The sequence below is a fragment of the Belonocnema kinseyi genome, chromosome 9 (genome assembly GCF_010883055.1).
Source record: "Belonocnema kinseyi isolate 2016_QV_RU_SX_M_011 chromosome 9, B_treatae_v1, whole genome shotgun sequence".
Classification (NCBI taxonomy): domain Eukaryota; kingdom Metazoa; phylum Arthropoda; class Insecta; order Hymenoptera; family Cynipidae; genus Belonocnema; species Belonocnema kinseyi.
The window spans coordinates 54803440-54830632 of NC_046665.1; the positions used below are offsets into that span (position 1 = coordinate 54803440).

The 27193-nt window shown below is 29.1% G+C and overlaps 1 protein-coding gene across 10 annotated transcripts in view; it reads left to right on the top strand.

Moving 5' to 3' along the window:
• Positions 1-2532: 2532 nt before the first annotated feature.
• The window catches only part of LOC117180916 (calponin homology domain-containing protein DDB_G0272472-like), a 56543-nt gene continuing 31882 nt past the window's right edge, over positions 2533-27193 (top strand). For 3 of the 10 annotated variants that reach the window (XM_033373540.1, XM_033373536.1, XM_033373542.1), the window contains exon 1: positions 2539-2799. In XM_033373540.1, coding sequence (XP_033229431.1) covers positions 2725-2799 — 75 coding nt within the window. In that variant the 5' untranslated portion in view covers positions 2539-2724. Of the gene's footprint in view, positions 2800-27193 lie in introns of all 10 variants that reach the window. The other 7 variants (XM_033373543.1, XM_033373544.1, XM_033373535.1 and 4 more) reach the window with 5 other exon arrangements.

Sequence of the window (27193 nt, forward strand, 5' to 3'; positions counted from 1 at the left end):
TTTATAGAAATTCCTTACAATCTTATGAAAGCTTTTAATTTCTTTTGAAATCATATGAATCCCTTTAATATTGTAAAATTTCTTGAAACTTTGAAATCTTTTAAATATTATAAAATCATTAGAATTTTTTGACATTTGTGAATCTGTTGATATTGTGTATAATTCTACAAAAGTCTTTGAAATCTCATGAAATTCTTCCAATTCTTTTAAAATACATCATGTTTGTTGAAATCCTTTTAAATTTAAAAACTTTCTTCAATCTTTTGAAATCCTTAGAAATCTTTTGAAAACTCGTAAATCTTGATATCATAATATCTTTTGAAATTCCTTCAGAATTTTTAAATCTTTGAAATTCTTTGAGGTCCCATAAAATCCCATAAAAATCGTAGAAATTCCTTGACATCCTTAGAAGTCAGTTAAAATTTCATTTCATTTACTTTTTGAAATCCTCTGGGAGTTATTTAAAAGTACCTACAATCTTGAAATTTCTTAGAATCTTGCAAAATAACGAAAAAACTTTTAAATCTTTGGAAATCCATTGAAAGTCATTAAGTATTTAAATTCTCTAAATTCTATAAAATCGAGAAGATCTGGTTTTTTGTAATGGCGTATATGTTATTTTAGTCAGGGTGGCCATAGGCCAGGGAAAACCTGCAAATCAAGGAAAAGGCTGGGAATTTTATTCTCCAGGAAAAGTCAGGGGAAGGTCAGTGATTTTTAAAAACATTTTGAAAAGCGGAATTTCTAGTTTTATTCTGATTATAAAAGATTATATGTGAAAAATGTTACAAAATTCTGGTCTTTGAATATTATTGGCCAGGTAAAGATGAGAGAGTGGAAATTTCATATTTTTGTGCATGATAATGCCACCATTTGAGTGAAAATTAATCTTTGATTAAGGAATCAACTGTGAATTTCATAATAAAATCAATTATTTTTTTGAAAATTTAAATAATATTTTGCTGAAAATGTAACTCATTGGTTGAAATCCTAAGTAGTTGGTTGAAAATAGTTTTTTTTTGTTGAAATATCAACTGTTAAATTGCTTGCTTTGAAACTATCAATTCTGTTGATAGTTTGGATTTTTATGCTAAAAATTTAACTAAAATCATTGCTGCTTGAAAATTCATCTATTTTTTTTCGTCTTTTTGATTAAACTCTTCTTTCATTTCATTCGAAATTTAATCTTTCTCTGAATAAAAACGCAACTGTTTAGTTAAAATTGTTATTATTTGGTTGAAAATTCAAATTTATTAAAAACTTTTTTTTGGTGCAAAATCCTTTTTGTTGCTAATGAAATATCAACTGCTGATTTTTTGCTGAAATGAACCCATTATGTTGATAACCCATATTTTCATGTTGAAAATTAAACATTTTTTAATTTGTCTTTTTTTTTAAATGCTTTTGTTTCAGTAGAAATTTAATTATTAAAATAATTTCAATAAATTAAAATTAATACATTAATTTCATTAATCTTCTTTGGTGTAGGATTCAACTATTTAGTATAAAATTCAACTATTTTAAAAGTTCTTATTTCTCGCTTGAAGATGTAACTATTTGGTTGAAGTCTATTTGGGCAGAATCTTATGTCTTCTAAAAAATTTATTTATTTGGTTAAAAATGTAACTACCAAAGTGTTCCCTATAAGTCAGTTGAAACTCCTTCAAATGCGTTGAAATCTTCGAAATCCTGTGATATTTTATTTTTGTTAAAGTTTGATCTTGTTTGTTTAAATATTCGACTATTTACTAGTATTAAAATTAAACAATCTTGTGTAAAAATCCAATTTTTTAGGAAAAAAATCAACTGTTTTGTTTAAAATTCGTCCTTTTGTATTGAAATTTCATCTCTTATGGTAGAAAAGTCATCTTTTTTGATTTAAATAAATTGAAAATTTTTATCTAAAATTGTTTTCTTTCATTTATAGAGAACTCGGTGCTAGAAATCTTTAAATTGCTTTTATTTGAATATTAATGAGCAGGGAAAATAAAAAAGTGGGAGCGAAAAATCAGGGTAAAGTCGGAGTATTTTGAAAATGAAGTTTTCTGCTATCCTATCCAATCAGCAAAGAAGTTTCAAAATATGGTTAAAGGAAAAGTAAAAAATATTTGCATTAGTGTAATTTTTTTTAAAAGTAGTTTCAAGTTAATTGCTCATCTTAAAAAACCCGTAAAAAGTTTTAGTAGCGGCATGAGTCTCGGCCTGCAAATATTTCAACAGACTCAAAAAAATGAAAAGTCTCTTTCAATATCTCAAATTTCTTTTTTGAATGCAATCAGCGAGCCTCGCTGGAGTAAAATTCATCCCTGCGATGATGTCCTCGAATATTCCGGGAAAGCGTGGGCCATCAGAAAAAAATAAAAGTTCTGAATTTGTGGATCGCAAGCTCCTCGTGGGGAAGACGTCTGCAGGAAGAGAGAGAAAAAAGCTCGTGCAACCTTAACACGGTTCTATTTCTTTCGATGCATCACGTTGTGTTTCTCAACTGTCGCAATTTCTACGTCGTCACCCTGGCAGGGGGGGGGGGGGTTCCCGCGACGCTAGGCGTCCCAGGAACCAATCTCCAGAAAATCAGAACCGTACGAACCTCCATCGCGGCCACATCACTATAAATATTTAACGAAAAAGGCCACTTAACTGCTAAAATCCACGAACGAAGTTAACGTGAAACCTAACCGGATTAACATTTTTTATTGAAAATCCTGAATTGCAAGTGAAGCGAAAATGGTTTACGAGAGCGATTTCTACACGACCCGAAGACCCTACACACGGCCAATCGTGTCCTCATACAGCGTCACGGTCAGTACTCAACATTTTTTGCAAGATTCGTGTGTCATGTACAAAAGCTGATTTGCAACCGTGAAGAAATTAGTGAAAAATATGAAGAAATGAGGAAAATTGGACGAATTACAAGTGGTGATGAAACGGTTTTTATTTTGGGGTAGTGAGTTGTGAAAGAATTGTGGCAATCCAGAATTTGGATCAGTGATTTACTTTTTTATTTGCTGACCTCGGACTCACCACATTATTGACATTATTTGACACTTTTTTTTAGAGTGATGACACTATTTTGGTACTATTTCGAAAATAAATAAAACTAAAAACACTATTTTCTCACAATTTTCTGCTAATGCGACTATTTCTTTACTTTTCATTAAAATATATTATTGAAGCAAAAAAATGAGCTTTTAAGAAAACATCTGCATTTTCCACAAAATAGTTCAATTGGCAATAAAAAAGATGAATTCTCAAGAAATTACCTAAACCTCCAAGCAGTTGAAGTTTCTACCCATTTATTAAATTTTAAATCCAAACAGATGAAGTCTACAAAAAAGTTGAATTTTGAATCTGGAATACTATTTTCCATCACAAAATGTAATAGTTAATATTTCAACAACAAAATATTTTTATTTTAAATAAAAGACAGTTGAATTCAATCAAAAAAGATCATTTTTCAACAAAATACTTGAATCCTCAACTAAAAAATCAATAGTCGTCCATACAGTTCCACTTTTAACCACAAGAATGAATTTTTACCAAAAAAGACAAATTGTTAACAAATTACATATTATTTCTACCAAATAGTTAAATTTTTAACTAAGAGAATTAATTTTGTATAAAAAAGACGATTATTAAAATAAAAATAAATGTATTTTTAACAGAAAAATAGCAGTTTTAATCAAAAATAGAATAGTTAAATTTCCAGTTGAAATTAAAAATTAAAAAAAAAAGAAATGCCAACTAAATATTTCGAATGATGGATGTAATGCTAGTTCAAATTTTATTTGACTAATTTTTTGTTTACATTTTTTTCATTTGTACATTTGTTTAAATAAATAGTTCAATTTTTAAACTAAAAAAAGATAAATTTTAACTAAAAATGGCGTAGTTAACTTTTTACTAAAGATAATTAATTTTATTTTTTTTAAAAAAGAAGAATTTTCTAGACAACAGTTTAGCTTTGTGCCAAATTGTTGAATTTTATACTAAATTGTCAATTTTTCATGCCAAGAAATCGAATTTTCAATCAAACAGTTGAAGTTTGAAATCGAAATTGAAATAAAATTTCAATTAAAAAAACAGTTGGATTTAACCAATGACGAGGGATTTTTAACAAAATACTTGAATCCTCAACTAATCCAGACTAATTTTTAACCAAACAGTTGCATTTTTAACAACAACAAAATAATTTTCCAGAAATAAACAAATTTGCAACAAATCACATCATTTTCTAACCAAATAGTTAACTTTTTTATCAAATTGTTTAATATTCAAGGTAAAATATTCATTTTCTACAAAACAGTTAAATATTCAAACTGAAAATTTGAATTTTTAAGCCAAAAGATAAGTGTTCAAGAAAATAGTTGAACTTAAAAAAAAAGAATTTTTTAGTCAAGAAGGAAAAAAATGTCTAATCAAATCGTTGAATTTTCAAGCCAAAACGACGAATTTTCAACAAAACCGTTTAATTTTTAACCAAGAAATACGATTTTTAACAAAGTTGCTAAATTTTCAACAAACTAATTTAACTTTGAACCAAATAATATATCTGAATAAACCTAGAAGAATACACTTTCAACCAAAAATAGTTTGATATTCTTATTGTGTTCTATTTTGCACATGAAAAAATGACCAAAAGGGGAAATACTTTAAAGCCTGCGGTAAATAAATAGGAATTTTGATCACTTTTTAGACTAAATAATAACATTTTCTTTACATTTTTGACACTATTTAAGCTTTATTAAATCTCTGAGGTGAGTCCAAGGCCAATAATGTATTGTTATTAATTATTAGATTGGGTCGAAAATAAAAAAATGCTGGTACTCTAAATCACTACAACACGAAAAAGTACCCGCACTTGATAAACATGCTTTAAAGATTTCGTGTATGCAAGTTCGAGTTCAAATTCTCATGTCGAATTTTTTCGCAAATTTTTGGTATTGCAATTAACTAATAAAATTATTCAAGTCAATTAAAATTATTTATTTTTACACATCTTTTCATATGCAAAAATCGTTTTGTTTTTTCAACACAATCGAATATTCCAATTTAAATATTTTCAATACTCAATATTTCACTTTTTACTCTAATTTCAAAATATGATTATTCATGGCTAGCCTCGATTAAGTTTAAACCAAAAGTTCTTGCATATCCAGTTTCACTTTTGTACATATTCCGGGGATTGCCACCTGCTCATTTTAAGCCAAGAAAGAACAAAATCATACTAGCGTTTTTGTGCAAAACGCTCTTTCATTTTTAACTTTAAAAAATATTATTTTTCACGAAAACGATGCAAAATATGAATGGCTGTTCACAGTTTAAACCTTACAAATCGAATAGAACATGGTCTTTAAATTGTAACTAAACTAAAAACGACCGTTATTAAAAATAAATGTTGACGTTCTATAAACTGAATGCTACTTTAGTCCATTTTTATGGATTTTTCTTTTTTTAAACATTTCTTAAAAATTGTACAAATTTCAAAAGATTTCAAGAAATTTTACAATATTTTAGTGACGCGTAAGATTTGAAAAGAATTTTAATGATTCCATTAAATATAAAGAATTTCTATAGATTTCCAGGAGTTTAAACATTTTCAGTATATTAAAAAATATTTCAAGGGATTTCAAAAGGCTTTAACTGTATGGGATTTTACGGGATTGAAAAGGATTTTTATTGATTTTTTTTTGTATTTGAAAACATGGTGAAAATAAACAAAATAAACATCTAGTAAGTAATTTATAGCATTCGGGAAAGGGAACAATTTTGTACTATGTCTTTTATTTATACTCTACTTTAATATCATTTTACTTTTATCGCATGTAAAAATAGTAATAACCGAAATATAAATTTTCAATTGAATGAAGAAAAATAAGAATCATACAAACATTTCTTGAAATAAAAATGGTCAAAGTTGGGAACCCTAATTTTTTATAAGAAAAAAACGGTTTAAAGTAAATATTTTGGCTTGCTTTAAATCAGTTTAGTATACAATTGCAATAAAAGAAATTTGGAATGAAAAGAGCAATTGGAAAAAAATGCTGGTAGCAGGAATTGAGCCCGGACTTTCCGGTAACAAACTCGGAGCGCTGCCGCCTGCTCTAACTAGGGTAACTAGGTCTTTTTTCTCGGCAAAGGTTAAAAAGTGGAGGAGTATAGTCCAAATAAAAATCGGAAGGGTATTCATTAGTTTCTGGTTTGAACTAACAAAGGTTTTACAAACCAATTTTTCTACAACAGCTAGACCTGATTTTTTCAAAAACTATTAATGAGTCGAAAATTATTTTCTTGGCGAAAAATTGCAGACCAGCTTTTGCACTTCTAACAGACCTTAGCTTGTGTTACGTGCGATCGAGGGTCAAAGATTCGAGTGACGATTCCCCCGAATTGAGAACCTGAGGATCAGTTAATTAATTAATCATTATTTACTGACTGGATGAAATCAGTTAATCAGGGCTTAGTTTTCTTGTCCATTTAAATTCGGCGAGAAGTCGGACGAATCTCAGCCGTTCGAGCTTTCGTGAGCACTTTTTATAGATCAAAGCTCTGGGATCCACAGTTCAAGATAAATTTTCAAACGCCAACTCGGTGGGATCTGTTGCGAAACGTTGACTCCACGAATCCAATGATTGACACGCCTCTGTTGGCCGCTAGTCTCGAATTTTATCACGGACCGATGAAATCTCGACCTTTTCCAAAAATCAAAGAGAAAATTGGAAGGCTGATCCTCGCTCCGTCGACGATTCGAATTCAAAGCGTCTCGAAGTCTCAACTTCCACACTATACTCTGACCATCAACATCGATACTACTTTTATAACAACTACTACTATTGGCTCGAAAAATCTGTCGAATTTATCCCAGGTTGTAAAAGTAAAAATTGGCACAATGATAAGAAATTTATCTTGGATATAAAAAGCCTTTCAATTTGTAGAGTGTAATAAATTACAAGTTAAAAATCAGGCTAGGAAACAGAGAATTTAACTTACTTTAATCAAGTTTTTAAAAATATTATTTTAAATGTTTAACATTTCAGGATTCGCATTCATAAAACTATTGACACTTTTTGACACTTTTTTAACGAGGTAACTATTTTACAACTATTAAAAAATAGATTTTTGATCAGTATCGAAGGATCAAATTAAGATTTTTTTAGTTGTTATGGAACTATTTTTTGTATCAAAGGAACTAGAAATTTCAAAAAATTTCAAAAGTCTCCAGGAATTTAAAAGTTTTCAAAGTTTTTGAAGAGATTTCAAGTGAAATTACAAATTTCAAGGTCATTAATATGATTTCAAAGAATTTCATCGGGTTTTAAAAATTGTAGGATATTTTACAATATACCAAGAATTTTCAAGATTTCAAAAATTTCAAGAGATTTTAAAAATATAAAAGGATTTAAAAAAATAGAGTGTACTTTAAAAATATTTCAAGGGATTTGAAAATTTTCAGGGTATTTACAAGATTCCAAGAAATCTCAAAATTTTCAAAAATTTAAGGAGTTGTAAAATGATATAAAAGATATTAAAGATTTTCAAAGATTTCAAGGGATTTTCATGAATTTCAAAGATTTCAAAACATTTCTAGGGATTTCACAAGATTCAAGGTTTTTTAATATTTCGAAAGATTTTTAAGAATATAGTGCATTTTGAACGATTCCGAGGAATTTTATACGATTCTAAGAATTTTTTAGGATTAGCGAAAAGTTTAAGAAATTTAAAAGATTTCAATGAACTGCACAATATTTGAGGGATTCATAGGATTTCAAAGTGAATTAAAAGATTCTATTAAAGTATAAGAAAATTTAAAGCTTTAAAGGTATTTAGAAAGATTTTAAGGGATTTTCAAGAGCTTCATCTGAGTTTGCGTGATTTCATGGGATTTAAGGAATTTTGAACAATTTTTAGAGAACTTCAGGGAGCATAAATGAAAAAAATTAACAAATTTTAATTTAAACAGTTTTTAATTTATTTAAATTTTACAATTTTAAAATGCATGGGAGTTTATATGGACTTAGATAATTTCAAGAATTTAAACATTTGTTAAGGGATTTTAAAAGATATTAAATATTTGAAGATGTACGGGATTTAAAAAATATAGAAAATTTTGATATATTCCGAGGAATTTCATGAGATTCAAAAGAATTGCGTAAGATCTCGGAAGATTTCAAAGATTTCGAGGGATTTCAATCAACTGTAAAAAGTTAATGGTATTTTAAAAAATTACAAGGAGTTTGACGAGATTTACAAATTTTTAGGGTTCAAAGAATTTCTCAGGATTTAAAAAAGATATCAATGATATGAATGATATTGTAAGGTTTCAAAAGGATTTTTACAAATTTCAACGGATTTTAGGAATTCCAGAGATTTTAAGGGATTTTAATGGATTTTGAAGAGTTTAGGGTTTTTCAAATCAAGATATTCAAAGCTTTTTTGAAATTCGTAAAGGTTTTCAAAGAATTTCATAGGATTTTAAAAAGATATCCAGTATATTAATTAAATATAAAATATTCCAAGAGATTTATAAGGATTCCTACGGATTTCAGGAAATCCAGAGGTTTTGAAAGGATTTCACGTGATTTTATGGGAGATGCATATTGTATAGCAGATTATAAAAATATTTAACTGCTCAACGTAACATTTGAAAAATTGTGGGACACTATTTTGCTACTATTTTTGTAAAATTATGCTACTATGGTCACTGTTTTGAATTTCTACTGTGTTCAATGCTCTATAAATTAAAAGCTTTTTAGATTAAATTATATATACTTTTAAACAATATAAATCTATCGAAAATCTGCATAATTCGACGGATTTTTGTAATATGCTGCTACTACTAGCACTACTAAATACTTATCCTGAACTCAAAACGTGCACTCGGTGTCTCACAGAGTTGGGCTTTGTGAAATAGGATGAAGGGGTGAACTTTCGATATTCCGAAAATTTCGACTGTGAATAATTTACCATGAAATGTCTTGGCATTGTGAAGTATTTAGACGTCCAGTGAAACAAAATCTCGCTTGTTGCGAAGATTCTGTTGTCATCAGATAACTCATGATGACCCTATTTTTTATAATTTTTTAAATAATCGTCAAGCAAAACAGACGAACGTACAAAAGTAGTTTATATACTTGGACCCGTGTTTCGATTGTGTTAACAGACCCTAATTTTTATCCATCCTCTATATTCTACAAATGTGACTTATACAATAAATGCTTGTAGAAACTCGACTCTATTTTTTTAGTTTTGTGCCAGTTTCGTAGCTAATTTTTCAACCTTACTACTTCCTAGATTTATTTTTATGTCTGCTTCATGGTTTTATGTTAAGAGGGATTACCTTTGATAAATTAAATTCAAAATAAGAACTGTGATAAGAAAACGACCATTAATTATTTAAGGATGATTTTTGAAATTTTAAATCCCCTCGATCCTATTGTAAGGATTCTTAAGATTTTTATGGTTATGATAAAAATATTTCAACAATTTTTATCGTGAACAATGTTTCAAGGAATTTCCAAAGATATTTTATTTAGAGTGATTTGAAAGTATTTCAGCAGAGTTCAAGGGATTATAAAAGTATTTTGAAGGATAGAAGTATTTCAAAGAATTGAAACGTTTCGGCGAAATTTAACTATATTTTCAAAACTTTTGAGGGATTTAATGAGATATCAAGGTATTTCACAAAATTCCAAGGGATTACAAAAGTTTAGAAGTATTTTAATTAATTTTAAAGGATACCAGAGGACTTTAACGGGATTTCGAAGAATTTCAGGGATTTAAACAGATGTCAGGAGATTTCAGGAGATATAGAATCTCCGAGGATTTCAAGGGATTTTAAGAGATTTCAAAATATTTTAAAGTAAGAAAACGAAGCATTTTAAGGAATTTCACATGATACCGACGTATTTTTACGAATTTTAAAATTAAAGATTTCAAAATATTTCACGCATTTCAATCTCTCAATTTTTAACAGGTCACTATTTTTATTATTTTTAATTAGTTACTGTTGAAACAGTAAAACTTACTAATTAATCAGTAAAGATGATTGATCTATAGCTATAATTTCTTCACTGATTGAAATTATTAAGAATTAAAAATTAGGCAAATTTATACACAAGAATTTCTTAATATTATAAATGGTTTTAGGGGTTTTGGAGGAAATTTCAAGGATTTTCACATTTTTAATTGGGCTTTAAGGGATTTTGAAGGATTTAAGGATATTTTTAAATTTATTCAATGGACTCCCAAAAATGATGAAGGCTTTCATTCTATACCGAAGTATTATTATGAATTTTGAAGTACATCAAGCGATTTTAATAAGTTTTCGAAGATTTGAAGGGATTTAAAGATATTTAAAAATATTTTCAAAGATTTAAAATGATAAAAACGGATTTTTTGAGTTTTAAGAGATTTTTGGATAGCTCTATCATTTCAAAGAAATTTAAAGAGATTATTTACGAATCATGAACTCAAAGAATTGCAACACATTTTTACATGCCTTACAGAATTTTAAAGGATTTACAAATATTTCAAAAGAATTCACGAGATTTCAAAGGATTGCAAAGATTTCCAGGGGATTCCGAGATTTTATTGCAGGTATAAACTAGATTTCCAGACGGATCGACAGTAATTTTATCAAGCAAAACCGGTGTTAAATAACATATTCAAAAAAATAATTATAAGGAGAAAACTTACATAAGAAATTCTTTGGACTCCCCCCTAAGAAAGGAATAGTAACACTCCCCCCCCCCCTCCATTGAAAAAAGCCTTTTGTAATTAATGGACGCTCCCTCAACTATAAACAGACTTGTCAGTTGACCAAATTCAGATGGTCTAAAATAATGTTTGATAAAACAACATCGGGTATAGAATGATGATTCACACATTTGCATTCCGGAAAGTGTGGGCGTCGAATTTTTAGAGACGTCATTTTGTAATTGTTTATGAGTAGCAGTTTCGCGCGCAGAGAATTAAAAATAATTTATTTTCGACGCGATCTAATTGTGAAAGGATGTTGTACTTGTGATTGCGGATGCAAATTTCAATTGAGAATTTTTGATCGATCACTAACAGGTTCTATTTTTATAAACTCCTATATTATTCTTTGTAACAGTAATAATAATAACAATAATTAGAGTGTTTTAAGGCCAGCGGGGTCAGAGCGAAGACTATGAATAGCAGAGCCATTTTCCGGGACTCAGAAAGTGTTAAACTTAGACGCCGTACGACCCGGCAACTCTCGAATTAACTGATAGGAAAATAAAATTAATGTTATATTCAACTATTCAACCTCGAGTCGGTGACAAATCGACTCGAGTATATTAGAACCGTGCCGCTAAATAACTTGGTCAGTGCCAAACTTTTCATTGTGGCTATAATTATCTGGAATTAATTCTGCTATGTAAACAAACGGGTTCGTCTTACCGGACATCCGGATGGTGATGTTAGGCAAAATTAGATGTTTTTTTACTTTTGTTCTACCTGAAGATTTTTTGGGAATTAATAATATTCTGAACATTTTAATGATTCTCTGAATATTTATGAAAGGCGGGATAACAACAGAAAATATTAGAAATGCAGAGTTTGAAGATGCTTTCCAGAGTGTTGAAAAATTTATGAACAAGTTAAAAAAATGTTGTGTATCAAATTTTATGTATCCCACAAATTAAATCTTATTCATTCTACCTTAACTTGTATATTCAAAATAGAATCGAATGCAGAGAAAATAAGCGGAAGAGCTAATTACGAAATTTAAAATTTAATACCCCAAAAATATTAGGGATATTAAATGAAAGCAGGTGGCTACAATCTCAGCCTTCTAAAAATATTAAAGGGAAGGAAAAAAAATTATGTTTTTTTATTTAAATTTAACATTCGAGGTTAATGTTTATTTGTTAAAATTTTCGGCTCAAAATTCTGCTTTAAAGTCATGAAAAGTATACAAATTATATTTAAATAATTAAAGTGTTTAGTAACAATCCCAGTTCTTGATTTTCAGAGAATCTAGGTAGAATAATCTTTTTTAAATAGAAATTGTTACTTTGAATGACTTTTGATCTAACTGTGTATAAAATATTTATGCATAATTTAGCATTTTATTTTTTATTTAATTTTTCATATGTGTACAATATTTCTGATATTTGAATTGAAATTTTACGTTTGAAAATGGACTAAAGAATGCTTAACTTTAAACAGAAGAAAAAGAAAATTATAGGCGAAAAAAAAAATTAATTTCCAAATACGTATTAGAAAATAGCATAGAAATGGAAATTAAAAAAAATAGTATTGGAGAAAGTGGAAATGTGATTTTAGACTGAAAACTCATTCTGCTATTCTCCTGTTTCCCCATTTGTAAATGAATTTCTTTTTTCCCATATTTTCAAGAAACTTACCCTCTTCCTTGTTGTTTTAATTAAATGCGAACTGAATCAATAAGGCCCAATAAAAAACCAATTAATTTTGGTTGCAAGACAATTCTTTTTTCCTGAAAATTCAACCATTTTGTTGAAAATTCGAAAATTTGCTACCAAAATAGTACAATATTCAATTTTTTTCAATTTTCAACTTTCGAAAACCAAAACAAAATGTAAATTCAACTGTTTGAAATTCAATTTTGAATTTTCTTTAATTTTCAACAGTAAAAAATTAAACTATGTTATTGAAAATTTAATAATTTTGTTGAAAGTTCGACTGTTTTGTTAGAAAACTCATCTTTTTGTATAGGAAATTGATCTTTTGTGGTGGAAAAGTAATCTTTTTTGGTTCAAGATTCATCTTTCTTGGTTGGGAATAAACAATTTTGTTTAAAATTCCACTGTTCACTAAAAAATTCTATTGATTTGAAAATTCACTTATTTTGGGGAACGTTCTTTTGGTTTGCTTGCAAACGCAATTTTTTGGTAGAAAATCGTCTTTTTTCTTCTAGAAAATTAAATTTTTTCGACGAAAATGATGTCTTTTGTTGGAAATAATACCTTTTCAGGATGATAATTCAGCTGTCTTCTAAAAAATTCAATTACGTTGTTAAAAAGTAATCATGTTTGGTTGAAAATTCAACTGTGTTGCTGAACTCGTCTTTTTAGACAGCAAATTCATCTCCTCTCACAGAAAAGTCATATTTTTATGGAGAATTCGTCTATCTTGGTTTGAAATTAATTTTTTGTAGAAAATTCAACAACTGGTTAAAATTTCAACTATTTTAATTTAAATTCGTCTCTTTTGACTAAAACATCAACAATTGGATTGTAAATTTATCTTTTCTGGTTAAAAAATTTTTCTTTATGAAAATTCAACTGATTAGTTGAAAACTTTTTTGAGCCGAAGTTTAGTCATTTTTTGTTTAAAAATTCGACAATCTTAAGGCATATTTTCGGTTTAAAAGTAGACTGTTTTCTAAAATAGTTAACTTTTTAACATGAAAACTTAATTATTTTATTAAAAAAGCATCTATGGGTTGAAAATTGAACTATTTGGTAGAAAAAACAATATATTTCGACTTGAAATGATTAATTTTAGTTAAAAGAGGTTATTCTCCTATTTTCTATCTCTAAATTTGAATCAATGAGATTTCACTGATTTTTAGTGAAAGTCCTCACTGATTTAAATTAGTGATCCATTTCTATCTATCTAAATCAGCGATATTGTGTTGTGAATCGGTGAAAATTCTGACTTATTTGATTCAGTGACCCATTTCTCATTGATTTTAAATTTAGAGTGCGATTTGATAATTGGAACCATGACATCTAGGAATATTGGCCTAATAGTCGACCAACGAACTAGGATGGGAATAACAATAAAGATTTGTATTCAGCTTTGGCACGTAGCTCTGATAATAACAATCTTTTTAATTTTCCTCGTGAGTGTAGGGGTGGGATAGTGTGGTAGTAGGAAGTCAAGCGTCGGTGTTGCGTTACCCTGTCCTAATTTAGACGCACGGCGTTCCGACGCCACCCCCACTCTTCATACCTTCGTCACAGAAATTCATACTTGAGGGCTGAGCTTGTATTTGTACGCAAAATAAGGCGCGAAGCAACATTTGCCTGTGGGTGTAAAATCTCAAGTGTAAGCAGACAGGATTTGCTGAGGTAGATTCCTCCAGCCAAATTAGCATCCTGCTCGAAGACTGTTTTAGATCATTCGCTTAGGAAAAAAGCGGTTAGAATCAATTAAATCAAGTGTCACAGGTGGCCAGGCCAAACACTGTTGATTTCCTGGCTAATTGCCTAGTGTCAGGTTGAAGAAATAGATTTTAGACGCCGTTATGGGGATTCATTCGAATTATCCTCATTCAATGTCATTTATTTAATTATTGTCTTTCATAGATTCAATATACAGTGTGTCTACTAAACGGGAAAATCGGAAAATAGCCGTTAATTAAAATAAAAACGGCTAAAACCAGGAATTAAACGAGAATACAAATTCGAGCCGAGAATCACAATAAAATTGGTAGAAAATGGGAATTTTTAAAGGATTTAAGTATATAAAAAATGCTTCTTAAGATTACTGGGAAAATTTCAAATTATTTTTATTTTGAAAAATTAACTTTAAGAGAAAATTTAAAAGGATTTGGAATCTGGAAAGAATTTGGAATATATTCGAGCAAAATGTCTCTATTTTGCAGAATTAAAACTATTTTTTACGGGGGGAGGTTTAAGTGATAAACTTTTGATAATATTCAAAGTAATTAAAAATTTCATAACATTTCAAAAGAATTAAAACAAAGTATTGATTTTTGAAGATTTCGAGCAAAAATATGAGATGATTTTTAAGAATATTGAAAGGTTCCAAAAGAATAAAAAAATGTCTTAAGACTCCTAGGATTATTTTAAATAATTTTTATTGAAATAATTATTTTAAAAATAATATTTTAAAACATTTCGAAATAGTTCAAAAATTGACAACAGAAGATTTAGATGAAAAGAGATATTTCGGGTTTCACTCGTGTAAAAACCTACGAATTGTTTGCCTACGTTTCGTGAACATTGCAGTTCACATCTTCAGGGCTGACCTGGAACTGAGGTATCAGTTCATGATGTTCTTAGGTATACTCTCTACGATGCATGTGATTGGCCAGAGCGCCGTCATTTCTGAACATGAAGTAAAAAATGTTTCTTGAGATTCCTTTTAAAATTATAAATAATTTCCTATTTTGAGAAGTCATTTTTGAAGAAAAATTTTGAGGCTTTTTTTTTAATTGACGAAATTTCATGAATAATTTGGGTCAATTTAAAAGATGTTCAAAAATTCTCCTGCAAGAAATTTTACCTTTTCGGTTAAAAATGCAAACGGTTAAGAATTAATTTTTTTTCCGAAGAACCAACTATTTTGTATTTTTTGTATTTCATTAAAATATAACGTTCTGGTTCGAAAATTTATGTTTTTTCTAGAAAATTCAATTACTCTTTGGTTAAAAATGTAACTATTTTGTTAAAAATTCATATTTTTTAAATGAATTCAACTAATTTTTATTTAAAATACAAAGATTTTAGTTGAAATATATACTATTACATTTTTCGTTAAAAATGTATGCTTTTTTCGTTGAAAATTAACTACTTGGTTAAAAGTTGAAATACTTTGTTAAAAATTGATTATTTTGGATGAAGATTCGTCATATTAATCGAAAATTCATCTCTTTGGTTAAAAATGTAACTATTTCGTTCAAATTTTATATTTTCTGGTTAAAAAATTAAACTATTTTGTAGGAAATATAGTTCTCTTTTCGTACCAAATTTGACCTTCTTTGATTAACAATACAACTAATTCAAAAATAATCTTCTTTGGTCTCTTTCAAAAATAATTAAAAATTTGAAAAGGTTTCAAAGTTTAAAAAAAAAATAAAATGTGGATTTTTAAAGGTTTTGAAGAAAAAAACTTTAGAAGCGTTTTAAGAATTTTAAAACGTTTCCAGATTTTGAAAAATAAATTCTACGAGAAAACTGAACAAGATTTCAAAACATTGGGAAATTACAAAATTCAAAAAAAAACATTTGAATAATGTTAAGATGTATTTAAAATTGTTGAAAAGATTAAAACTAATTTAAATCTAATAAAGATTTCAAACAATTTTAAACAAAATGTAGATTTTTTATGATTTTGAACAAAAAATTTGGATATGGTTTATAATTTCTTTAGTATTAGCGATTAATTATTGATTAATTATTGAAGATTTATTACAAAAAAACTTTATGAATATTATTGATTTGAATACTAAGTGAATTTTACATTTACTATGTTATAAACAAATATAATATTATAATCAAACTGTCAGAATAAAAGATTATAAAATTGTTTGTAAATTATTTTTAATAATGAATCAATTATTATTATTCGCAAACACCAAAGACATTAAAAACTTTATCTATGAATTATTTACCAATAAGAATATCAAAAATAGTTAAACAAACATGTGTTTATAACAAAATAAAAATTGTCATATTGACCAGATTGAAATTATATCAAACAAAAATTTTCTTAATAATTAACAATAAATTGCAAAAATGTTATTTTGTTAAAATATTATAAGGTATCGCAATACATTAAATTACACGTAGGAAAACCTTTTGTTGCGTTTTATTCGTGTTTCTAGCAAGAGGAGATTTTATACTCACAACTGGGAAAAATCCGAGATAATCCGGGAATTTCGTGCGCGAAAATTAGTAGACATCCTGAATATATTAAAATAGAATTTATTTAAATTCAAAAAATCTTTATCAACCAATCAGGAGCAATAAATAAGAATAATATTTCTCTTCTTTCTTTAAGATTATTAACTTCTGAAAACATATTTTTCTAATGTCAGTAAATGTGCTTTTGCCATTCCATTTTCCCTTGTATATTTATTTCGAGTAAGACCTTGTTTTTTGATAAACACATCGTAGAAGAAAATGAGGCAAAGTTGTAAATCTTGCGGAATATTTTCAAAAATATGAAATCCAAGTTTATGAAATAGTGAGTAATCAGTTGGCGCGTTTCTGTTTTGGCTGAAGTGTAAACGCAAAGCTTGAGAAATTATAGAACACGTTTTGCAAATAAAGATCTCAAGCAATTCAATATGGCTGGAATAATATTTCATATTGTAACATCAACTTGTATTATCATCCAAATTTATAAATAGCGAATACTTTTAAAAACTATTCTTATACCACTGGTCAAAGTTTTCCATTGATATTTCCATTTTAGAAAATTGAAAACTGATTTTTTTGTCAACTAAATAATCTTCACTGAGGCTGTATTACATAACAATTCTCAAATTCTCGTTTTTAAATTAATTTGTACGCTTTCGAATCTCAAAAGCGAATCTTGGAAGAAGCAGTTTATATTCCTAGAGACGGAAGTAGTTAAGCGCTTAATGTTAGATTTTCAGCCATTAACGAGCAAGTTGAAAAAATCGTATTTCGCACTCATAAACTTCAGGAAAGATCCTGAAAGTTATGGAGTAGATTATCTGACTTTAGAGAATTCCTAGCGTAATTTCTGTTTAGACTTAGAAACTAGAAGTTTTCTCATTTAAATGAAAACTAATCTAGTTAAAAGATTTTTATTTTAAACAAAAAAAGGGCAAACAAATTTTTTCATTAAAATTATCAGAGTTTCACTTAAAACTGAATTTATAAATTCGAGTAGTTCAATCCTTGCGGAAATTTTAGAAAAATGGAAGTAGAAAGTAGATTTTTGAAAATTTCGAATGAATAAGCTTTTTAGAAATTTTAAAAGGTTTCAAAAGAAGAAAAAACTTTTCTTAAGATTCCTATGCAATCTTGAAATTTAAATTTTTGAAAAGGAATGCAGCATATTTTAGAGCAAATTTATTCAAGTTTGCAAGATTACTAAATTTAAGAAAGATTTCGAGCAAATCTAATACATATTTAGAAGTATTAAAAAAGAATAAAAGATAATTTAAACCTTGGAAAAATTTCAAAACATTGTAAACAAAATGTATATTTAAAAAAATTTCGAACACAACATTTAGAAGCTTTTTGAGCATTTTTAATGGTTAATTTAATTTATTTTAAAGTAAAATTTAAATGATACAAAAAAACTTCAGGAGATTTCTAAAACAAAAAAAAATCTCTAAGGCTCAAGAACAGCTTAAAAAATGTTGAGAGATTACAAAATTAAAAAAAAATCGAGTAAGTTCAAAATATATTCAGAATTTTTGAAGATTGAATTTAAATATTTTGAAGGTCGCAAAAAAATAAAAGCTTTTTAAGGATTTTTAAAGGTTTGAGGTAAATAACAAATTTCCTTAAGATTCCTGGGGAAATTTCAAATGAGTTTTTATTTTTAAAAATTAATTTGTAAAGTAAATTTAAAAAGATTTCAAAACATTTTAGTAGATTTTTAGAACAGCCCTTAAAAATCTGGAAGATTTTAAAGCAATTATTTAAAATTTGAAAGAATCTTCAAGAATTTTAGGAAACATTCGAATAATTTAAAAAGATATTCAGAATTTTTGAACAGATATCATAAGATTTAAAGCAAAATGTAGATTTGAATATTTTGAAATAAAATTTTGTATCCTATCAAGGATTTCGTAAAGTTTCAAGATAATAGAAAATTATCTTAAGATTAAGTTTTAAAAGATTTCAAAATATTTTTAAAATAGTCAAAAAGAGCATAAAAGATTTTAAGGTAGTTTTAGGAATAATTTAAGTCGGTTTTAAAGTTATTTAAGAATTTTAGAAGTTTTTAAAATATTACAAATATTTTAAAGCTTTGAAAAATTTCCAAAAATGTATTAAATATATTTAAATTTCTTCCAAACTTCTACAAGCCCTCAATATAGTTTGAAATTACTCCATTCTTTCTTAAAATTTGGTAAAATCCTGTAAACTGAAAAACTTCGTTTACAATTTTCTATTAGTTACTTTTTCGACATATCTGACCTCAAAAATCTTTTTGAAATTTTTTTAGATTCTCAGGAAAATTATATTTATTCATCTCTTTTGGTAGCAATTCCATCTTTTTGATTAAAAATGTTACTATTTAGATGAAAAAATCGTATTGTTTTGATGAATTCCAATGTTTTTCTATCAATTAAAAAAATTTTTAAATTAAAATATTAACTTTTATATTGTATTTTTTTGTTGAAAATTCATCTCTTATGGTTGAAAATTCAACTATTTGGTTAAAAGTTGAACCACTTGTTATAAATTTATTTTTTGGTCGAACACTCATCATTTTAGTTGAAAATTCATTTCTTCTGTAGAAAATAAATTTTTTAATTCATAGTTTTCTGATAAAGAATTTTACTGTTTTTAAAAAAGTTCGTCTCGTTTAGAAAAAAATTAATCTTTTTTATGATTGATGATCCAACTATTTTATTTAAAATTGTTTGACTTTAAAAACAAATAAACTTTAAAAATAAGTACTTATTTCAAATTTTTATTTTTTGTTAAAATTCTTTTTTCCCTCTTTGCTACCCTATTTAAAAAGTACTCGAACCACTTGCCCTTGAGTCTATAATTTTAAACGACCATTCGGTGAGCGATATCGTAACAAAGTTCTGACCATTTCTCAAATCTATTTTTGCCTTCGAATAAACGAGAAGCCCCGAGATCTGACAACTTTTGTGACCCACAACACGTTTTAGGTTCTGGTAAAGTAGGAAATAAACTAAAAGAGTGGTGTGGAAGTAAGGACGGCATCATGGGAAAAAAGACTGTCCAAAAGAGGCAAGAGGGGAGAACTGGAGCTTATGGTTTTTCTACAACAATTACAGAGGCAAGACACCTTCCCCTGGGATAAGGTTCCGGATGTTCCAAGGCCTTCCCAGGTTCCGGATCCCTTCACCGTCTGGGGTCGAAAGAAGCAGGATCCTGCCAAAGAATTTTATCAATATGCTACCCTTAGGGAAAAAGAGGGAACTGTTCGTGGAAAAAATCCTTCCAAGGATGATCACACTCGTCAATTGATTGAGAGTGGAGCTGTCTCCAAAGTTGGATTGGATGCTGCTGCTGAACTGGCTCTTCGGGGTCATGTTTTCGAACATGGTGTACTGTCAAGGCCATCAACGAGCCACAGGAGACCAGCCATTCCGCCCTCGAGTCGCACCAAGATTATAATGAATCTTGAGAAACCTTCTTGGTATAGATTCTAAAGCGAATTCGATTTTTCAAATATGACTTCTCATTGAAGATACTTATTAAAACAGTCGGACTATGTCTTCCCTTCCCAAATAGCAATCTAAATCGCGACTAGGTGTCCATTTTTTATCTGACGAGAGTTACCTGCAGACTTTGGAATTTTTTTGAATTCATACTCTAAAACAAATCCGTGTTCGTTAAATGGACCGCGCAGCGGGAGTCTTTCATCTCCCGATTAGATCAGGCGGTTGCGTTCTGAATTTGTAACTGGAAGGTCCGGAATCGTTCATCCTTGAATATACTTAAAAATTCTGATTCCTCATGCAATTTGGGGGGTGGGGGGCACTGATTACTCTAACATCAAGAAATAAATGTTTTGCTGAATATAAAAATGACTTTCCAGTTACAAATTGGGATGCGCTACCACAGGATCTAACCAGGAGTTGAAAGACTCGCATCGCGGTCCATGCAACGTTCGTAGATTTTTTACAACTGTTTTTCTTGGGAATGGTTAATAAGAAAATCTTATTATTCAGGCATATTAAAAGTTGGATAATAAACTATTACTGGAACGAGTATGAATGAAAAAATTCAGAATCAAAGTGTTTCTCAAATAGCTTTATTCTCACTGGTTTGCAAATTAAACTAAAGTTTTAAATATCTAAATATGAAAGTTTAATCTTTAAACTAAATTTTTCAATTCTAAAATTTGATCTAGACTTCCCGTAGAATAAATTTAAATATAATTTATGAAATAAATTATGGGCACTCTAAATATAACATATTTTTATACAATTAGGTCAATCTTATTATTTTTGAAAATATTTTGCACGCTTGAATAATAGTTACTAGATCTCGGGGCTTTTTAAGTTGTCCACCGCTTTGCATTTATTATTTTTACTTTTTTTTAATTTGTTTCTTTTTTGTTTTAAGATAATTTTAATTTCTTGCTTGTAATACTGTCGTCCGATGCTTCACATTTCCACGATTTTTGATAGACGATGTTTTTTCATACGCCAATTAGTGATTGAATAGTAATTCGTGTATAAGGGATATTAATAAAAATTGTAAAAGACTCTGAGAAAGTTGTGCGACTTAATTTTGAATTTCATGTTAAATTGGATTTTTCTCCTTCCATCCTGGGCTTGGATCAAGATCGATGCCAACCTAGGTCGAGACACCGAGTGCCACAATTGCATACGTGTAAAAACGTGGATATAAACGCGTATGATATATGTATATACATACACACATTCATACCAATTTGTGTGTGTGTGTGTGTGTGTGTGTGTGTGTCTGTGCATGCATGCATATACCACATCTATGACTTTTGATTCTTGGCAAAGGGTGCAAGATTACCTAAGTGTGTCCTGAATATTTCGGCAAGAAGACTTCTTTATTACTGAATATATACCGTTACCCACGTTATAATTGGCCCGCACGTTGTGTGTCTAGAGACAAAGATTTTTTCTTTTACTTTTGCATATCTACGCCAGGCCCTATCAACTCAATGGTAGAAATATGAAGAAGCACAGCGCCAACAGTTGGCCGCAACTTGAACTAAAAGTATCAATGTGTGACGTGTGTTTGCCATATATAAATTGTATATATGTGAAAAATGTTAAAATTGAATATATTTATCAATAAATTGGATAAACAAAGTGAGAAAGATATGTAAAGATATATATAAAGTATAATAAATTACTTTTAATATATCTTTATGCATTTTTCACTTTATCTATTCATTTTATTGACCATTTATTGAATTTTAAGATTTAAAACATATTTACAATTCATATAATAGCACACACGTAAAATAATTAAATGTAAATGTATTAAAATTAGCATCAACATCACGGGCTACCTCAACCGGAGCATCGCCAGGAAGATCATTCAGCTCTTTTTCAGGCAACAACACGCAAGGCACTATTTTTGTTTTGGACAAATTTCACGGACCGCGTAAATAATCCTTCGCCCGAAAACGCAGAAAGCATACACGATAACCGCTTTCATGGATTTCTCTGTAGGTTATTTTCGTCAAGAGGAAATTTGACACTGCTTCTAACTACATACCCGGCTTTCCGTCTTTCAGAAATAAAATATATACTTTGACACCGTTTGACACTTTGAAATTTCAAACCTTCAAATTCAATCACCTGTGCCGCAACGCAGCGCCAACAGTTGGCCGCAACTTGTACTATTCTTGAAATAATAATCATAATTCTTCATATTCACCCATTAGAGATGAGAGGGCCTGATCTACGCGGATTTAAATGCTCGTTTGGTAAAATAAAAGAAGTATAAGTCCATTCATTTTTTTTTTTCATTATCAATTTGCCTGAATCGCGCTTTTATCATTTTTTTTTATTTTGCATTCAGGGAAAAAGTATCGCAATCATGAGCTATTTTAATATTTGAACGCGTCACGGAAAACCAAATTTAGGGTTACATGGAAAATAATCGAATCGTCTTGGAAAAATATAAGGAATTTCAATTAATACTTTAAATAATGGATCGCTTAAGTTTTGTTTTTTTAATTTAAATAATAAAAGAAAATGCATAATTCATAGCAAATTTCAACATTTTAAAGATAAAAGCTAGACAAAACTTTTCAAGTTTCAGAATAATATCTGACGAGCAAAATTTATCTACTAGGATATTTCTAGTTTTAATAATGTTAAAAAAAACATATTATGCATTTTTAAGCAACAATTTTTTGATTGTTGATGTTTATACGTTTTGATATCTATTATCTGCAATTTAATGAGTTTATTTGTCAAAATTCATTCTCAAAGTTTAACGTCTAAAATCTAAAGTTTAAAGTGTAAACTTTTCAGGATTTTTAAATCTTAAATTTCGATGAATGCAATATAGTTCAGAGATTTTATTTTCAATGCTTCAGTTCTTTTATTATTCAAAATATTTTTAATTTATTAGGATCTGAAAGCTCTAACATAAGAAATTTAGGATTTGGAAGCTTCTACTTGCATATATAACATACCTGCTTCGAATTTATTTCTAATTTTGGAAACAGCAATAACCATGAAAATTTCCAGTTTTTGTTGATACTAAAAAATCCCAAAAATATAAAGTTCGAAACCAAACTTGAAAGTCTTATAAGTTCTAAAATTCTGACTTTTTTCTTTTGTAGAAGCTAAAGACAATTTTACGTTCGACATATGATATTCAACCAAAGGAACACATTAATCGATTAAAAATGGTTTGATCTATAGATTTTTCTCGGATGCCAATCCATATATTATTTTCCGTAGCTCAAAAAATTCAATAAATTTGAGTATTTTCACTTCTTGCCCTCGATTTTTGTATACAGAATACTTGTTTGATCATTTTAAAGTATTTTATACATAAAAAGAAAGTAAAGAATTGAGCCTTTAATTAATGGGTAAAATTCAAATTAAAAACAAACCTTTGTTTGGATATTTGAATTTGTTGTTTATAAATTATTATTCTGCATTAAAAAATGAGTATGAAATGTCAGAAATAAATTAGATCAATTGAAAACGGTGAGTTTCATAGAATTTCTCTATAGCAAACAATCGTTTGTATCTCATTAAGGGCATGCTCTTCGGTGACCACGTGACCAAACTAGTCCCCGGTTATGAACTTTTTTTTGTGTTCACTGTGTCCACTCGGATTGAGATATCGTATTTAAACTTTGACAGATAAAATAAAAAGCACTAAAGAACGTTTGTATACATCAATATATTGGTAATTTTAAAGAAATTTTATTTATAAATTGATGGAATAGGATATTACCATTCGAGTTATAGCAGTTTGCAGATCATTTTTGGTTTGATGCATTTTAGATTTTTTGATTCGTTTATATTGAGCACTGACACTAATTTTATTCTAAATCGTCCAAACCTTGAAAAAGATTAATATAAGCAATCAAATTTTCACATTCGTTGCAAATCAACTAATAAGTATCTGCACACACGTAACCTATCATTATTTTTTGGGCATTTTTAGCGATTTCTAGCGGAGAAAAAAAGAAACTTGGAACGTCGATAAAGTCGAAATCAAGTGACTGCGTTCATGAAATTTTTGTGTAAAATGATTTTCATTTTTTTGGTCCTAAAAATAAAAGATAAATTTCAAATTGGAAACAGAGCAACACCAGCCATGTGCTAAAATTTACTCGTCGGAGTTTCCCAACCAACTTCCATAATTCTTGACGTTGAATCGATCAGCTGATAAGTATTGTTGACAGTGAACCAACCAGCGGGGCTCAGCATCGGACTCTCATTGTCTTTCGCCCCCGGGCAAAATTTTATTTTTATTCTTAGAATTGTTTCACACCAGTACTAAAAATCCGAGCAGCACATTCTAAGATGTTCCTCGATTTTTTTTTTTAATCGAGGCATTTATTTTATCGACGTTAAAAGTTTATTTCCTATTTCTGTAGTATTTTAAGAGAAAACTTTCTTCGTAATTATAAATATTTTGATGTATACAAACGTTCCTTAGTGCTTTCTGTATAACTTCCTAAATCCTGAACACGATATCTCAATCCGTGCGGACGTAGTGAGGACCAAAAAAAATGAAAATCATTTCATTCTCTACACAAAAATTGCATGAACGAACTCAATCACGTAATCTCGACTTTATCGACTTTCAAAGTTTTTTTTTCTCCGCTAGAAATCGCTAAAAATGCTCCAGAAATAATGATAGATTACGTGTGTGCAGATGCTAAATTTTTTATTTGCAACGAATGTGCAAATTTTATTGCTTATATTAATCTTTTTTAAGGTTTAGACGATTTAGTCCAAAATTTGTGTCAATGCTCAATATCCGCGAATCAAAAAATCTGAAATGCATCAAACCAAACATTATCTACAAAGTGCTATAACTCGAATGGTAATATCCTATTTCATCAATTTATAAATAAACTTTGTTTAAAATTATCAACATATTGTTGTGTACAAACGTTCTTTAGTGCCTTTTATTTAACCTGTCAAATTTTAAACACGAGATCTCAATCCGTGTGGACATAGTGAACACCAAAAAAATGCTCATAAACGGGGACTAGTTTGGTCAGGTGGTCACCGAAGAGCATGCGCTTAAGTTGATCAAAGCGTTTTTGCATTCGATTTTTCTTTAGTGTTTATTACTTATGAATAGTTTTTTAAAGTTTGTAATATTAAAAAAAATTTATGGAGCACTTTTTAAAATAAGTAAAATTCAAATTTAAAATTATTTAAATTTAATTATTATTAATTATTAATTATTATATCTTATTATAATTTAATTATTTCCATAAAAAATATATTTTTAGTTAACCCTCACACCACAAGGTGAGACAGAGTCTCGTTTACCACAAGGTGGGGTGTCTCCATACCCCAGTCATTTTGAAACACATTACGAATGATTTATGGTATAATAATGTGTAAGGGTATTTCACAAAATCATACAATTATTCAAAGGACTTTTTCATTCATTTTCTGCTAAATTATAACGAGAAAATTCCATTTCTTAGATTTTTTCAGTTATAGGAAACACAAAGGCTATTTACACAGTCCGTAACACATGATATATTTCATAAAGGATTATAAATGATTAAGTAACTTCTTGCAGTAACGTTAATAATATATTGATTCAAAAATGCAGTTTCATAAACATCAGCATAAAAAACAGCATACAAAGATACTTAAAAACATGAAAAAGATACGTATCACATATTCCAAATAGCACAGTAAAAATTCATATTATCGCTTCTCTAAACATCTGTAGCATGACTTAGTCACCCTCATCCATTTCCACGTGCACAGGACAACTGAAGAGGAAGCTATTGAGATCCCTACCCCCGTGAGACGCTCTAGGCCTAGCTCATTCGCGAAAATAGGGCCTTGGGGTGTCTAAACACCCCACCTTGTGATGTGAGGGTTAACTAAGCAACCATGTAGGATGGAGAGTTATTATATTAAAAAGTATTTCGCGAAATTTGGATTTAATTTCCTGCTGGACGTAATACTAAAAAAACTAAACTCAAGCATTAGAAAAAATTGGTATTTTTTTATTTACGTCTTTCCAATATTTAAAGTCTTTGAACTTCTTTCAAATGATCAGAAACATGATTCCTGTAAAGAAACACTGAGTTTAATAACTTTTAAATTGAAGAAATGGTTACAAAATAGAAAAATCTGAACAATCGAATTTCCAAAAGCGTGGCTACTAAACAAAATTCCTGAAAATATTCTCTTAAAAATCTTTTCATTCTTTTGAAAAACAGTTATTAATTTGTAATTATTGACAACCTAACTCTCTGAAAATTATCAAATTTCAGCTCTCTTCTTGAGGCTCATGATTACGATATAATTCTCAATTTCTCTAGATCATCTCCAAACTAATTACCCCTCCCGCATCCGATCACCAACATCGCATAAAACCAAATTTAAAAACCGAACACACAAAAAACACTAAAAGGACACCACTACAAGAGACAGACGACATAATGAACCTAATGAGTCAATAGAATAATAGAATAATAATATAAAATAATTCCTGAGTGTGAGAGTGTAATTACTGGTTAGAGAGGCTGGGGTAGGGTAGTATTCCCGAGAAGAGCGTTCCCCAATGTTGACCTTATATCGTCCCGAATCTAGACGCCTCGACACTACGTGGTCCGTGACTATCCATCATCTGGAGTGAGATCCGCTCAAGAGCAGTACAGCTACTCCTACACCAACACCAGCAACAGTAGCAACAGCAATTCTTCGGATCCATACACATACAGTCGTCCTCAACGCACTTCTTACACTTCCGAAAATGTTGTCAAGAGAAGCAGTGGACCTTATGGGTCTTACTCCACGGACAGGTCATCAAGCTCTTCAACCGGCGGCGGCCCTGGAGGATACCACTCCTCTTATGAGACACACAGTTCCGGTCGTTTGCCCGGAGGAACCTCATATCGCCACTTCTCATACCGCGTCTAACTTTTTCACCCCTTCGTCTACCATGTCATTTCGATTTCACTAATTTATTTATTTATCTAATTATTTGGCTATTGCAAAGATTGAAAGTCGGAACAATCGGAGAAATAAATTATACTCTCCTGAACTATATAAGTTAATATCTAGATTCTGCTACATTCA